The sequence below is a fragment of the Eublepharis macularius genome, chromosome 5 (genome assembly GCF_028583425.1).
Source record: "Eublepharis macularius isolate TG4126 chromosome 5, MPM_Emac_v1.0, whole genome shotgun sequence".
Taxonomy (NCBI): Eukaryota; Metazoa; Chordata; class Lepidosauria; order Squamata; family Eublepharidae; genus Eublepharis; species Eublepharis macularius.
The window spans coordinates 125,602,683-125,619,116 of NC_072794.1; the positions used below are offsets into that span (position 1 = coordinate 125,602,683).

At 42.0% G+C, this 16,434-nt stretch overlaps 1 protein-coding gene across 6 annotated transcripts in view; it reads left to right on the forward strand.

Moving 5' to 3' along the window:
• Positions 1–492: 492 nt before the first annotated feature.
• The window catches only part of HIPK1 (homeodomain interacting protein kinase 1), a 51,184-nt gene continuing 35,242 nt past the window's right edge, over positions 493–16,434 (forward strand). For 4 of the 6 annotated variants that reach the window (XM_054979115.1, XM_054979117.1, XM_054979118.1 and 1 more), the window contains exons 1-3: positions 493–696; positions 4,650–5,727; positions 14,850–14,973. In XM_054979115.1, coding sequence (XP_054835090.1) covers positions 4,652–5,727; positions 14,850–14,973 — 1,200 coding nt within the window. In that variant the 5' untranslated portion in view covers positions 493–696; positions 4,650–4,651. Of the gene's footprint in view, positions 782–4,649; positions 5,728–6,922; positions 6,972–14,849; positions 14,974–16,434 lie in introns of those variants that run through there. The other 2 variants (XM_054979116.1, XM_054979121.1) reach the window with 2 other exon arrangements.

Genomic DNA, 16,434 nt, shown 5'->3' on the forward strand with positions numbered 1-16,434 from the left:
GCTCCAGGGGGTCTTCAGCAGCCGCCCGTTCAGTTCTTGGGTGCTGAAAGGTTCCCTGTTAGGGGCCTCTGCCTGCCATTTTAGCCACGCGACCCGGGGAGCCATCCGGGTTGAGTTGTAGGAGGAGGCGCTGTCACTACGTGCTTTGCCTTAACGCAAGCTACCTTGCGGAACGCTAACAGTATCGTCACGGGAAAGTCTCTTGCCCTTCGTTTCCGCTCAAGCGGCCGTTAAGAGGCTCACCACACGGAGTGAGCGCGCGGCTTTCGGTCACGTGCCCGCTCCGCTGTCCATGACCTTCTCCAATCGGCGCTTCGGCGCTCGGCTGCCTCCGTCTCGCCTCGCTCGCCAGGAGTCACTGGATTTCGAGGCTCGGCTGGCTCTGCCTGGCGCAGTCGAGGGGCGCGGAACGGAGCGGGAGCAGCTGGGCTGGGCTGAGCGGAGGGGCCCGGAGGGCGCGGCGGCTGGCAGAGAAGCGGGGCCGGGCCGGGCTGGCTGGTGACGGGGCCGAAGCCTGGCGGCAGCGGCAACTGGGCGACCTGGGGGCTGCCCCTGGGCTGGCCGGCCCGTGAGGGCCGCGGCCTCCTCCCCCCCGCCCGGGCCGGCCCCGAGCACCGGGGCTAGGATGCGCCCCCTAGTCCACCGGCAGGCAGCTCCCGGTCCGGCCCGCGGCTGAGACACCCCCAACGGCGGCGAGTGAGTACCGGGGCGGGGCCTGCGCCCCGGAGGGCGCCCTTGGCGAGGGACAGGCCGGCAGAGCTTTGCGGCCCCTGCTGAGCAGGTCTGTCGTCTCGGTCTCTGTGGCCGCCATCAGGCTCCGCGGCGAGCGAGGCCTGTGTGGGGAAGGGGCGGGCGAGCGGGTGGCCATCGCCAGTGGTAGCCAGTAATTCCTAGTAGGTGACCCTGTCGGCTCTTGCCTTCCGCACCCCCCTTCCTCAGTTTTAAAAAAGTCGACTTAACATGTCTGGTCCCCCCACCCCCCATTTTTGGGAGTCCACAGGATTTCCACTATCTAGTCCCATTTCTCTGTAGCTGTGGTGAGCGTCGTGAGTAGCCCGGGCTTATGGGGCTTCCTTCAAAGGTTCCAACTTTGTTAATCTGTGTTTATGTGTTTTTCCAGAAGCCTGCCTTACTGCAAATGCCAGTTTTTTGTGCTCGTAATAGAGAGTTGTGTCGAAGTGTGCCAGACTTTCTTTTTAAAAATACTGGTGTACTTAAGACATTTCTGGCATTCAGCGTTAGTTATTTTTAGAAATACGTAATCTTTCGGAAGTAATACGACACTGTAGTAAAGGGTGACTGGAAATGCTTGGAACTACTGTTGGATTTCTTGGTAGGCCCTTAAGTAAACCCTTGGCTTGCAATTGAGTATTTTTTTGTACATTAGGCACTCTTATTTTATGAATGTAGCCTTCTGTTGCTGCAAATGTTCAGTATGGTCATGCCTTTGTTGAAAAGCATGTCTTACCACTATGCCCAGAGAATAACTCAAGGATCTCCATTTGTGTGAGCAGAAGGCCACGAGAAAAAGCAGCTGGTCTATTGCTAAACTAAATCCAAAGTCTGTAATTATTCTTAAGGCTGCCTTCTACTGTATAAATAACTGGACTCTGTTCATTCCTGAAATCCTCACCTGAAATCATTAGGGTAAGGCCTTATTAATGAATATTTTTTAAAAAACAGCATATTCTGGTGGGTGAGACCTAGAAGATTAATCATAAATATGTAGCTGAAATTCATCAAGCTCCTGTTGGTCCTCAGCAAATTTGTGGGACATACTAGGAGACCTGCTCACTCTGTGTCAGTGATGATTCCTGGTATTTATATAGAACTTTCAGTATTCAAAGTGCTTGACATACATTTTCAGTATGCTTTATAACAACACCACTGTAATGTAGGCCAGTATCACAGATTGTGGGGGCAGGAGGGAGGGAGAATTAAGGCTGAATTATATGCATGAGGCCATAAAGTTTGACAGCGGTGAAAATTTAATGAAAGACTACCCAGATCGTGTCTCCCTGTCTTGTTATAGCATAATGGGTAGTTTTAACGAACAGTACAGTCCTAAGCAGAGTTACGCCCTTCTAAATTCATTGAAGTCAGTGTGCGTAGAAGAGTGTAACATTGCTTAGGTCTGCATTGTCAAGTCATACGTTATGTGTATTTACTAATGCTGCATACTTATGGACCTTGCTGGATCAAACCAAAAACCTTGCATTCAGTGAGCAGTAGTGGCCAGCTCTGCATGTTAATGTTGTGACTGGGCATTCCAGAAATCAGCCATGGTTGTGCTGTACTAGCTCTGAAGCTATCTAGGTCACTACATCTGGAAATACAGAACCTGCCACTGCTGAGATCACACCTGCAGATTCGTTAGAAGTAGTTAAGGGGCTAGTGTGAACTTGCATTGTTGTAGTCATGGCTTGAAAAGTGCGTTGCAGGAAAATAATTTGATCTGTTCCTGTGTACTAAAATCATTTTGTACTTAAATCAGTTTTATGAAGAATAAATGCTGATGATGTGGCATCTGACGTCTTTGCTTGCATGCAAGATGAAGCGGGAGTTAAGGCAATTTCCTGGATGCTGATAAAAGAGCTTTACTGAAACTTGTTCAGTGGCTGTGCTTTGAAACTTGATATCATGTTTTTAGTACAGTGTTTATTCTTAGGGACAGATGCCCCTTCATGTTCTCACTTTCAGGTAACAGCTCTTACAGCCGTAATTCCCCCCCCCCTTTTACTACTGGTTTTTAGTATCTTAAGCATAAAGTTGGAGAAAACTTTTGGAAAGGATATTAAATACATGACCCTTTGCCAACATCACTGAGAAAACTTGCTCCTGCTGCTTTAAACTGGCGTTGAATCAGTATTAACGATGAGACATCGCTATCTGGTTTTTGCTTGGTTTATAGAAGAGAGTAGTTCTATTGCAAGTATCTTTAAGAGTTTTTTAAACATTCAGCTGGCTTAACTACCTTTGAGTTTTGTTAAGAGATGAAAGGCTTGCATCCAGTGGTTATGGGTGGTGTGAAGCTATTGATACAGTCCCCTAGATGTTGTCATTTTAAGCTCAGACTATCGAGGCAGCTTGAACAAATGGATTAATAGTAGATTAGACATGCTAGTGTCCTGTTTGAACTGGGAAGAAATACAGCATATAGAAAGAGCCCTTGTTTGAGCACTAATCAAATGTTAGATCTGACAAGTTGTAAAAACAAGGGTTGGCATTCTTGGTGGGATGTTGATATTAGGTTAGCCAACTGAACCCTGAACTACAAGTGTGTAGGAAGTTCATTTTTTTCAGCAATAAGCAGCTTCCTATTTTGCAATATGTTTCTCACTGCTGTTGTCAGTTGTGTGCAGGATTTTGAAACTGTTGCTGTTGGATCAAGCACACTTCATTCTGTAACAGACTTTCTCGTTTCCTGGCTGTCTTGAGTTTCAGTCATATCCTGAAAGGTTTTAAGGAACCTTTAACTAATGTTAATGCATTAGGGAAACATTCACTTTAAAGGATTGTGTGTGTGTCTTTGTGTGCCATATGCTATACAAACCATGTTTTCAGGACACACAGTCCAGAAAAGCTTATGTATGCAATTGGCTGTTCAAAGTGTGCCTAACTTTATCTGGATTGTACCCATTAATACTAGGTAAAATGAGGTTTTGGGAATCTTACAAAGGTGCAACATTTGCAGAAACATTCCTTCTTTCATCACATGTTGTGGTGTCATCAGCAAGTTCTGTTAGTCTTGAGAGCAAGTTTTAGTATGTCAGTTTGTTACCATCTTGCCTCTTTAATCAGACATTGGTTTCTAGTAAGATAATGTGCTTTCCACAGTTCTATCCATTTCCATTCTTTATACTGAGTAAATGAAGCTGTAGCATTATTGGGCAGTGCCAGTGATGCTGTAAGCAGAAGCTTGTCATCAGCCTCTGTGAAAAATATTTTGTGTGTCCTATTGTTTGTAAACTACTTTGAGGGCAGTGTTGGGATAGAAAGAATTCAGAAGTCTGGAGTTTTTGATAGAAGTACTGTCAACAGGTCAGTAAAAATAAACTCTCCTGTCAGACAACATTAGCCCCTGGACCATGAACTACATCTAACTGAAGTTGACAGTGTTTGGCTTAAATGTAGTATTGATAGCCTTTTCACAATATATTAGTGTGCCCAGTACACGGAATAAGGTAAAGTAGCATTTTCTTTCTTCCCACTGTTCACGAGCCATATCTAAAAGGAAAGTTGTGTGCATTTCCTCTTCCCTACAACAATAAGTAGATCTGTAATTGTCAACCATACGTCATGCTTCATCTGTCCATTTGTTGTTTGTGTGTGTCCTCCAGTGAGAGTATATGAGAACATGGTATTGCTATACTGACCTTGGAAACTGTGCAGTATAATGCTTGGAGTGTAGCATCCGTTGTTCTGGAGTGTAGATGTTGGCAAGCTGTTAGAGATGTAAGTGCCTCTTGTCTTCTTGCTGCACTTACAACCATGAGTTATGGGAAATTAGCTTCAGGACTTGCTTTTACTGGTCAGTTGGTACAAAAGAGAGCTGCTAAGTATGGTGTCAGTTGTAGCTGTCTGCTAAGTATGGTGTCAGTGTGTTGCACTGTTGCTGAATTGTTGATCTGCTTTTCTCTTCTCTTCAGGTATGGCCTCACAGCTGCAGGTGTTTTCTCCTCCATCAGTATCTTCGAGTGCCTTTTGCAGTGCCAAGAAACTGAAAGTGGAGCCCTCTAGCTGGGATGTGTCAGGACCGAGCAACAGTGACGAGTATTACAGTCACAGCAAAAATCTCCCAGGTGCTCAAGGGCCAGCAAGCTCCTCTCATCAGGTAGCAAACTTCAGCATCCCTGCTTATGACCAGAGTCTCCTTATCCCTGCTCCTTCAGTTGAGCACATTGTGGTCACAGCAGCAGACAGCACAGGCAGCGGTGGAACAACATCTTTCCAAAACAGCCAGGCCCTAACACACAGGGGCAACGTTTCTTTGCTTGAACCGTATCAAAAATGTGGATTAAAAAGGAAAAGTGAAGAAGTTGATAGCAACGGTAGCGTGCAAATCATCGAGGAACATCCACCTCTCATGCTGCAAAACAGACCTGCGGTGGGTGCTGCGGCCACGACCACCACTGTGACAACGAAAAGCAGCAGTTCCAGTGGTGAAGGGGATTACCAGCTGGTTCAGCATGAAATCCTTTGTTCCATGACAAATAGTTATGAAGTTTTAGAGTTCTTGGGCCGAGGGACCTTTGGACAGGTGGCAAAATGCTGGAAGCGCAGCACTAAAGAGATAGTAGCTATCAAAATCCTGAAAAACCATCCTTCCTATGCCAGACAGGGGCAGATAGAAGTGAGTATCCTCTCTCGGCTTAGCAGTGAGAATGCTGATGAATATAACTTTGTCCGCTCATACGAGTGTTTTCAACATAAAAACCATACATGCCTGGTGTTTGAGATGCTGGAACAAAACTTGTATGACTTCTTAAAACAAAATAAGTTCAGCCCTCTGCCTCTGAAATACATTCGGCCCATTTTGCAACAAGTGGCAACAGCCTTGATGAAGCTGAAAAGCCTGGGTCTAATACATGCTGACCTGAAGCCTGAAAACATCATGTTGGTTGATCCTGTACGCCAGCCATACAGGGTGAAGGTTATCGATTTTGGCTCTGCTAGTCATGTGTCAAAAGCTGTGTGTTCCACTTATTTGCAGTCACGCTATTACAGGTAAGTATCAGTTTCATGTCTTCAACTGCAGCTTTTGCATGTCATGCACCTTATGCTAATTCATACCCAGGTTCGTTTCTCTGAAGTCATGTTGGTTGCCTTCAGTTTTTTCCTTCTCTCTGTTTTCTGTCTATAGTTCAGTATTTTCTATTTTGATGAGAATGTTCCCATCTTTGAAACACTTTAGAAAAGATTAATGCTTTGAAAGCAAAAACCAGGCAACTGAAATGGATGTTCAGACATCTGATTGATGCAAACTTACTATATTCTACAGGGAAAGTGTCCTTAGTTCACACTTAGACATTAAACTAGCACTAGTGTGCTATAGTGGTTAAAGTGTTATAGATAGAACAAGGTAAACTTGGGTTTAAATCCCCACATGTCCATGGTTCAGGGATTCCCCTTGGACTAGTCTTACACTCTCGGCCTGGTGCAAAGCATTCTGATGTGGAATGATAAACTTTTGTTTGGAGCCAGCCAGTTTTTTTGTTCAGTCTTGGTGAATTTCTCCCCTTATTACAGCATCCACTCTTCATGGCTTTTGTCCATGCAGGTCCCATAATTCTAAACATAGCCCTTTTGGTAGTCAAAGGGAATCCTTTCCTCTCCTTTTTCACCAGTGTTAAAACTGATTGGATCAAACCTTTTGTAGTCTCACTGAGAATTGCTGAAAATACAAGTCTCCACAGTGATTTTTCTGGGTGTCATGGGGACCTGGTGGATGGGATTTGTCAAGCCCTGATGTAATGGATAGCTAGATTATCTAGCTAAGACTCTTATATGACAGCAAGCCTCCCCTGTTCATAGTGCAGCTGGCTCACAGGGAACGTGCTTTTTCATTTTTAGAAGATTAGTTGTGTGTACATTCACTTCAGCAATTTTTGTTTGTGGGCTGCACACAAACACCTCAGACAGTCCTTTTGTTTTTGCAGAGTGGAAACAGTTACTTTAGTTCCTTGCAAGGGGGCCAGGAGTAGAGCTATGCCTTGCTCTTCTTAGTGGGGAAAGAGCAAGGTATTCACAATGAATTGGTATTACTGGTAATCTAACAATTGATTTGTAATGTTGCTGTAAGTTACAGCTTGGGCCTAGCTTGTATTGTAATGTAAGATATGCTATTCCTAAAATTCCCTGTACGAAATGTTTCCTCCATCATTTAGGTACAAAATAGAGCCAACACCATGCAGATAACTGAAGCAATAATCACAAGCTAAATCGTTGAATTGAAAAGTTTTACATTAAACGTGAGCATCTGTGAATCAATTTCAATACTGAATAAACTTTACCAGTTTTTATTGGAGAATGTTCTTATCCTGTCACTTCAGTGTATCGGCTGTCTTTCACAATTCCACATTTTAATGCATTGTGAGTTTTCTGCTGTGTTTTGTAGCAGTGTAAAAGATGTTGGCAGATGGAAATACTGATGTAATCACACTGTAAATCATAATCAGCATTGTTGATATGTGCCAGGAAAAGCCCAGTATATTAACAGTGCCAACCTAAGTAGGATCTACTCAGAATCCTATGAGGGTCTGTTCATTGGGGTTACTCACAGGAAAGTGTACACAGTATTGCACTGTTAAACCCTGGAAACGAAATGCCTACATCCTGTTTCACCATCTAATTTTCCATGTGCTGTATGAAGCTATCTCTTTGGCAGTTTCCCTCTTGCCTTAAAGATTAATGGTCCTTAGCAGAAAAATAGGATCGTCTGGTAGTTTAACATGGAAGTATCTTTCAATCTCCACAGAACTGATAGTGGCAAAATGTCTCCTGCCATTTTTCTTCTGAAAGGACCCTAAATGCAACTTGCTGTGGAGGCAGCCAGGAGTGGTTGAAATTTTGAACCCATGGGAGGAATTTCCCCCCTTCTTTTGGAAAGAAAACTGGAATTTTGGGGGGGGGTGTCTTAAAATATATGCAATACTAACATACTTATCCAACCTGAATTTTTTTACTGAATTAACAAAGTGCGTAATTTATCATTTAGTTTGCATATGGGACTGTATGATTTGGCATATTTGTGGAATTTGGAAGTATAAATGTCTTGGCTTTCTATAACAAAAATTGCAGATAAACCCAGTGTTTGAGATAAGTTGCGAGCTACTGCGCACACAGCTCATGCATCTTAACTTTTACTCTCTGAGAGATAAGAAAAATAGAGGCTGAAGATATACAACATTTTTACATATTTATGTCTATGTCCATGGTATACATAGGTATTATTATTTAAAAAATTCTTATTACACATTTTGAATAAAGCTTGGCCTTAAAAAGGATTTCACTCCTTTCAAGAAGAAAATATTTTCCCATCATTTTCCTAATTTTTTCTGTTGAAAACAAGTCTTCGGACTTTTTCATGCTATATATTCGGAGTGAGAAAAATCTCATACTAAGAAGTATTTCACTCATTCCAAAAGAATTTTTTTCAGTCTTCCCCCAAACTTTCCAATTTTTCCATCAGAAAATTTGAAAAAAGGCTTCCAAAAATATTAAGTTTTGCCCAATTTTCCCCTCATACTTTCGTATCTCTATTTTTGGTATATGTCTCTTGAATTGGTGGTAGGGGTATGCAGGGACAGGAAGATTCGGTTTTCCTGCTTCCGAATTTCCAAAGTGGGGAAAAGAATTGGAAATAAACAATTTCCGAAACGACAAGCCACTTCAGAAATTGCTTATTGCCTTGCTTCAGTATGCTCCATAAAGATTCTGAGCATACCGAAACTTCCCACCCCACTGCTTTTTTCACCTGATGGGAGGGAGAGGAGGAGGTTCTCCCCCATGGGCCGGCTGAAGGCCAGAAAGGGCCCTTTCCATGCTGCACAAGTCTCAGGGAAAGGGCCCTTTCAATGCCAGCTGGTCTGCGGGGAGAGCCCCCTCCCCTGTGGGCCAGCTGAAGGCCATAAAGGGCCCTTTAAATGCCAGCTGGCCCGCGGGGATCCTCCGCAGGTCAAGTGGAGCCAGCCGGGGTTTGAAAGCCCAGAAGCAACCCAGATTGCTTTGAGAAGCTTTGATGTGGCATCTCCAAATTGCGTCTGGCATGCTGGGCCAGATTCAGAAATTCTGAATCTTTACAAATTGGGTCTGATTTGGGTATTTATCCAGAATCGTAAACCCGAATTGCACACCCCTAATTGGTGGTATTGTTGGGCTTGATGTTTGGCCAGGCTTTAGATGAAAATTAGTTTTGCTAATTAGATGTTCACTGGGGGGGTTACTTACCCTGTACGAGGAAAGTCCTTGTCAATAACTGCAGTAAGGTATAATATACATGCAGTGGATGTCTAAAAACAAAACTGGATATTCTTTTCTTTTTCTGTACAATCACATGTTCAAAGTGAAAAGCCTGCTTGTTGTTTTTAGAGATGAAACTGAAGCAGTTAAAGAACTCTAAAAAAGAGGGACCTCACATTAAATGACAGAACAGGAGTCAGCCTGCTTCAGTAAAAACATTGTTTATTTGGCTCTGAATGTTGTTGCTGCATTCAGACATTTTGAACAAATTAGCTTTTGTGATGGTGAGCTTGGTTTATTCTCAGATTCCTGTCCTCATTCTGTTTTCTCACCTCCTCTCTGTGCAGTGCGGATTAAAGATTTCTCATTTAGGAGGCCTGCCCACAACTTGTGGCTGAATTCGGGTACTTCAACAATTAGAAGCAAGCTTCTTGCTTGCTAATTGGGCTTTTAAACCATTCTAATTTAAACATAGGTCAGAATCCCAGTAAGTGGGCAAGAAACAAGCTCCGTTTTGGTTAACGCTCTCAAATTCACACATAATAATGAACTATGTTTTAACTGAAGGATTCAGAAAGAAGGAAGGCTTTAGTCTCTGTGCTCAAGTTGTGTAAAGATGGGTATGACCCAGCAAGTAAACCAAGCTCCTTCTCCAGTTTGTGCTTGATGGCTGAATACAGCCCAACTTTAAGAAAGTCACAAATGCAATGCAATACTTTCCTTGATTGCTAGAGTATTGGTCAAGTATAACTAGGAGCGTTTTGGAACTTGTTCCCTTGTCGGACTCAGTACAGGCTAGCAAATATTTGATGCCTGCATTCCCGGCTCTTCTACATTAGATTATTTAAAAAGGAGGATTAATGCTTATTCTACATGTACAAATGTTAGGATATATCTAGTCTTTAGGAAGTATTTAAAATAACTGTCAAATGAATCATTCTGTAGTAACACTATATTTGTACAAGTTTATATAATATTTTTTAACTGCATATTGGAATCTAAGCAGGGCCAGCCCTCACTAATACTTGGATGGGAGACCACCAAGGAAGTCCAGGGTTGCTACACAGAAGCAGGCAATGACAAATCACCTCTGTTCATCTGTTGCCTAGAAAACCCTATGGTGGGGGGATCACCATAAGTTGTGTATGACTTGATGGCACTGTGCATACACAGAGGTATCTTTGAGGCAACTGACTTTTTTAACTACTTCAAAGTGATGTTGTATTCTTGTCTTTTAAAGTAATCCCCACCTACATGAACCAGCTCATCCTGCCAGTAGGTTTGTGAAGATGAGATATATTAAAGAGCTGAGAGGGGAGGAAGAAAATTGTGAGTGTGCGTGCGCATGTGCGTGCGTGCAAAGCTTGATATTTTGTCCGTGGTGTGTCCTTTTAGAAACAGAATGGAGAATACGGCTGCTTTTGTAAGCTGTCAATCCAGCCAACAATTGTACCAAGGAAAGGGATAAGGTCATTATGTGTGGTGGCAGAAGATCAAGAAGTGTGTTTGCACAGATGCTAACGATACTTAGCACTGCTGCCACTTAGATATTTCTACGAGTGGGTAGACATTTTGCTAAAACCCTTTAAATATTATTATAATAATTCTTCTTTCAAATAAATTCAGCTTCTCAAAAGCTCCCTCTTAATGTCTATTATTGCATTCTGTCATGAAAGGTCCAAACAGTGTCATTAACCAGTAGTTAAGAATGTTGGTGGAGAAAAGACACAGTGGGGAAATAAAGTAGCTCATGTTTCATTACCTTGCAAATAAATGAGTTCATGTTGGCTATCTAAACATTCATATAGTGGCACTTCTGTCTCTTCTATTTTTTCTTTCTGAGTGGGAGAAAAGAGGCTGTAAAGAATGTGTGTCAGTCAAAACAAAGCAGTAATTTCAGAATCTTGAGTTCATAGTTGCCCAGAATAGCAGTTATGTGGAATCCGAAACAACCTTTTGTCCTACCTACAGCTTCAGGTAGCTTTCTTCTGCATCAGATCAGAATTTATTTTGCAGCAGCAAGCATTCATAGGAAGAACCTTGATATACAATCAGTAAACCATTAGGCAGACTGCTAGCTGGTATCAAACCTACTGATTACCCAGTTTGTAAAAGACAGTTCAGAAGAAACCATGCTGAAAAGCAGCTGCCCTAGCCATTTCTGCGGAAGAGAAGAGCTTAGTAGTAGGCCTATATTATGTTCAATATAATTTCCTCTGCCAAAATAAGTTCAGTGTGTGTCACAAGCCAGTTGTTCAAAATTATTCAAGTCAGAAAAGATGGTATTGTTGCTCCTATGTACCATTTCTGATCTTTTTGCTGTTTCAGTTTGTTGCTTATTGAAATAAGAATTGGCATATAACTATGGCAGCATATGGAACCTCCTCCGTCTACATATATGAAGACAGGTGTCCTGACTGACTCGTCAATGCCCAGCCCAAACCCCTGGACCTAGAAACATGACATTTGGGGAGAGCATTCCTTTCATGATGTAAACACCCACTAAGAAATTTGCCCCCTAAGGGGGTTAAAAGAGGTAAAATGTGTTTTCCCAAAGGGATAAAGCTTCCCTGTGTGGCTGGCAGGCTGCTTCCTGCTTGTGCCCCATCCACTGCCAGTTTGGCACCTCTTCCCTGATTGGGCCAACCTTTCAAGATTATTTGTATAAATGGACTGATTGGGGCTTACAACATTCCACCCCCCACAGAGGTCATTTGCATATTTGGTCTGATTGGTCCTCACACCCCTCCCCACCACACACACTAAACAGTATGCAGTTGCTATTGGGTGTCATTGAATGTGTCCTGAGGTAAAATACACCTCCCAGTCTTCCCCTCAAAGTTCACTGGGGATGCCAATCTCCCTATGAGGCCTGGATTTCCTGTGTGGCTGGCAGGCTCCTGCCTGCTTGCTCCCCCCTCTTTCTGATTGGTCAGCTATGGAACTCTGAGTTCTGAGGTCTAAATCAGATCAAGGAAACTGCAAACAGTTGAAGAAATACAGTACAAGACTCCTGAACAGGGATTTTATATAAAAGTCAGCATGGCAACTAAGTTTTTAAATGTTCATGGGGAGATGGTGCACAACCTTTCTAGGGGCCATTTCAATTCGAACCTGTCACATGAACCTGCTGAAGCGGCAGTGCCCACCACACCACCCCTCCCTCAGTCCAACTCCACCTCACACCTCTCGCAGCTATCACCTCTTACTGCCCCCAAGAAGCCTTCTGGCAGATGTCATGCAAGATACACTGACACTAAAAGGAGGAAGCAACTTAGAGATGCGACAAAGAAATATGCAACCAACTAAAAAAACCTAACACAAAAACAAAAAAATGTTATATACCCATAAGTATTATAACTGGATTTAAAGTACTTAAATGCCGTAGTGAAGTATAGATATCAAGCTTGTGTGTGTGTGTGGGGGGGTGCGTGCTGCTGATTGGCTTGTGTGCTAAGAGTTGTCTACTCCTGTAAACACAGTATTGGGGAACCTGCAAGCTTTCATGTAGGAGAGTGACCCTGTCTCTCAAATACCTCTTTCACTTAGAAGCTGCATAGGGCAATAGCACTGCTTTCCTTGTTTCAGAAAGATCTTGGTGCCTTTATGATAACTGCAGTAATTAAATTAATCTCCATCCTCCTCTCAGACCTGTGTCTAGCTACTAACACTTCTTGCAATAAGGAACAAGGCAGCAATTGCAAAGCATAACAAGCCTAGAAGCAAGAGTTGAGAGAGAGACTGGAAAAACAGAAATGAATAATTATTATCTTCTGCGTTTTTGTCCTACTGTTTCTCAGTAGAGCTCAGGGTGTACGTGGTTATCCATTTTATCCTTGCAATGAACCTGTGAGTTTGGCTAGTCAATGAGGAAGTGGTTCAAGGTCATCCAATCATCTCCCAGGACAGAGTGGGGATTCAAACGAGAATCTCCCAGATCTTAATGTAATACTCTAACACTAGCTCTAGCATAGCCACTGTTTGGAATTACAGCTAAGATATGTACTATGCATTTAACTAACGGGCTATCTAAATGTGATACACGGCAAGAGAAGAAATAGGCAACTGGTGCAGATGAGGCAATGGATACAGGTGAAGTTACCTTGGGTGGAAAAAGCAGGGGAAATGGGTAAAGAAAGATGGAAGGGAAGCTGCAGGGGGGTGTGCGCTGTAGTCTACCTCTGTAGCCATGTTTCCATTCCACATTCTGATTTGTTGGGATCACTAATAATGATCCAACAGGTCTGTCAATTTTGTGTTGCTGTTTGTTAGCTTGGCCATTTTTATAACTCTCTTAAGCATTGCACTCTTTAAGTTGCCAAATACTGTAGCAAATTGTCTGCAGGCTGGTAAAAAGATTTTTACCATAATGATTTAACGACTAATACTGCAGTCCTAAGAACACTTTCCTATGAGTAAGCCTCATTGAGTAAAATTAGACTTTCTTCTGAGTAGAACTGTTTAGGATTGCTAAGATGGCAGTCTAAGCCCGGCTGTCTAAATCAAGTTTTGACAAAGGCTCTAGGAGCCAATCTCATTTTTCAGCCTTCACAGTTTTGTGTTTTAATAGCTAAATTTTCTCCTGATTGCTATACAAAACCTAATCCTAACCTCTTTGCAGTTTCTTGTAATTTTATTAAAGCTATAACAAAAGTGTTGCAGTAGATGAATTAATAAATACAGAAGTAATCCTGGTTGTTGTCATTACCCCAACTTCTCCCTAATTGCGCATTCTCTTAACTGATTTTAAAATCTCCATTTTATTGAATATTAGAGCCAGTATAGAAATCAACGTAAAGAAATGATTTCATCCATCAACATTCATTTACGTACAAAAAAGCAAAAATGCACGGTCATTTATGTCGTACAACAAAGTATTCTGATGCAAAATGATAAACTGGACTGGCTCCACCCAGCTTTTTTTTTCAGTGTCTGCCAGTTCCCTTTTTTGTTACAGCCCCTATTCCATATGGATTTTGTCCATTCAGGTCCCATTATTCCAAATGTAGCTCTTTTGGTTGTCAAAGAGAACTTCTCCTTCCTTTTTCACCAGTGGGAAGTCTGGTTTGTATGTCTATTGAGAATTGCTGAGATATACTGCAATAAAAATATTGCTGAAAATACTGAGCACCACAATGAAAATTATTGGTTCCATGGTGATGACCTGACACCTGGAATTTGTCAAGCCCTGATCTAAGCACACTTTATTGAACTCAGTGTGATTTATTTCTGAGTATATATGGTTAGAATTGTTAAGGGGGCAAGTCTATTCAGGAGTAAGTTCCATTTTATTCAGTGAAGTCCAGGGGAGTATTGTTAGGTTGCAGCCGAACAAGGCAGTCCTAAATAGAATTTCACCCTTCCACATCCATTGAACTCCATGATTTTAGAAGTGTGTAACTCTAGGATTGCACCATTACTATTCAGTTCTATTGATTTTGTGTAGAAGCAGTTCCCAGTAAACCCAGTAATATTTATTCCCAAGAAAGTACCAGGGCGGGCTAAAGTTGCAGTGCCAAACTGTGCAAACTAATGTTTGAGTAGGCCTTAATTCCTTGTAAACAGGATTAGGATTAGACTACATATGTTGTGTAGCTGAACTGCTTCAGTGAATGGATGACTGGTGTTATAGAAACAATGCACATTTCTTAAAATAAGGAGATACTCTGGAATAATGCTAAAGCAGTAAAATGGATTTGCTTTAAGTTTTATGTATTTTTTCTTGGAGAAAAGTGCTAATTTATTATAAAAAAACTCTTAAAGTGGTAAATCTGAAAACCTATAATTTACACTGGACAGTGGAAGTTATGAAAATCTTAGCTAATTCAAGGCTGCAGCACTCATTGAATAATAAACAAATGAAATGTTGCATTCTTTCTGTTTTGTAGAGCTCCTGAAATCATTTTGGGTTTGCCATTTTGTGAAGCTATTGATATGTGGTCACTGGGCTGTGTGATAGCTGAGCTGTTTCTTGGTTGGCCTTTGTATCCAGGAGCTTCAGAATATGATCAGGTATGTGGATACTGTCATTTCTGCATTTTTTGTTAAAATCTTGATGCATATTGGGGGATGGTACAAATGAACAAATATAATGCCAAACCATGGTTTTGTGCTATGTGAATAACCCCTCTGCCCCTGCGTTTCATCATACACTTAGGATCAATGACTTCTGCTTTAGCACAAGCTGGGTTTTGTCATTACATCCAAACTACAGACTGTAGTTTGTGCTTATCCTGAAAATAGTGATTTCAAGCTATTATTTGGGGTTTACAGTTCTGGTTTTGATGGGAGGCACATGACATTTCAAATGTAACAACAAACTATGATTTGCTGCAGATTAAAAGTTAGTTTGATTGCTCAGGGAAGGGAATACACACGAGTTGGGTACAATAGCAAATGAACAAATACACAACACAGTCAAATAAATATATTGGAGTACACAACTCTCAACACAATCCACAAAATCAAGAAGTTAAATCAAAGAATCATGCACCACAAAGGTGGGATTCTGATAGCAGAGCCCACGACGCCCTACACGCAGCGCCGGCTTGGATCTGCTGTTTCGTATCAACAACCTCTTCAGGGGCGAAGTTATACTATTTATATTCATAAATAGTATATTCATAAATAGTATTCAGTGCCATCCACTGCAGTCAATCTCTAAATAGTCAAGAATAGTTACATTTGGCATCCTCACGCCAAATTGAGAGATTGACTTTAGTGGATGGCATTGAATACTGTTTATGAATATTTATTGTGTGGTGGAAGTAACTCGCCCCTGAAGAGGTTGTTGATACGAAACAGCAGATCCAAGCCGGTGCTGCGTGTAGGGCATCGTGGGCTCTGCTATCAGAATCCCACCTTCACCAGCTCCACCTGGAAGAAATTTGAGACGATTACTATTGTTATTGGACTGTTCCATCCTTTAATTGGGAACTTACCTGTGGGATGTCTTCCTTTTTGTTACACTGTGAATTGTGTGTGATTTGCATAGTTGTACTGCACTTTGAATGATTTGTGGTGCATGATTCTTTGATTTAACTTCTTGATTTTGTGGATTGTGTTGAGAGTTGTGTACTCCAATATATTTTATTTGACTGTGCTGTGTATTTGTTCATTTGCTATTGTACCTTACTCATGTGTATTCACCTATTTTGGTCATATTTTGAGTGGTTTCCTCCTTGTTTTTGTAGGGGAGGGAGTAAGCAAACACATAGCTTGTTTATGTAGTGCCAGACCATGGTTTAATGTTACACCTGAACTTTTTCAGCATGTTTGATGCACATGAAAGTGATACAGTATATAAAATTTTCTAGAACCCAGAAGTGCTTTAGGTACCCTTACTGCAGTGGGGCAGCCAAACCTTTAAAAGATAACAGTGCTGGGATACTTTAAGTGACTGATGCTGAGTGACAATGTGAGGGAAGAAGTCCACAAGAGCTGTGCATAAGCCTGTGCTGCTGCTGGCCCAAC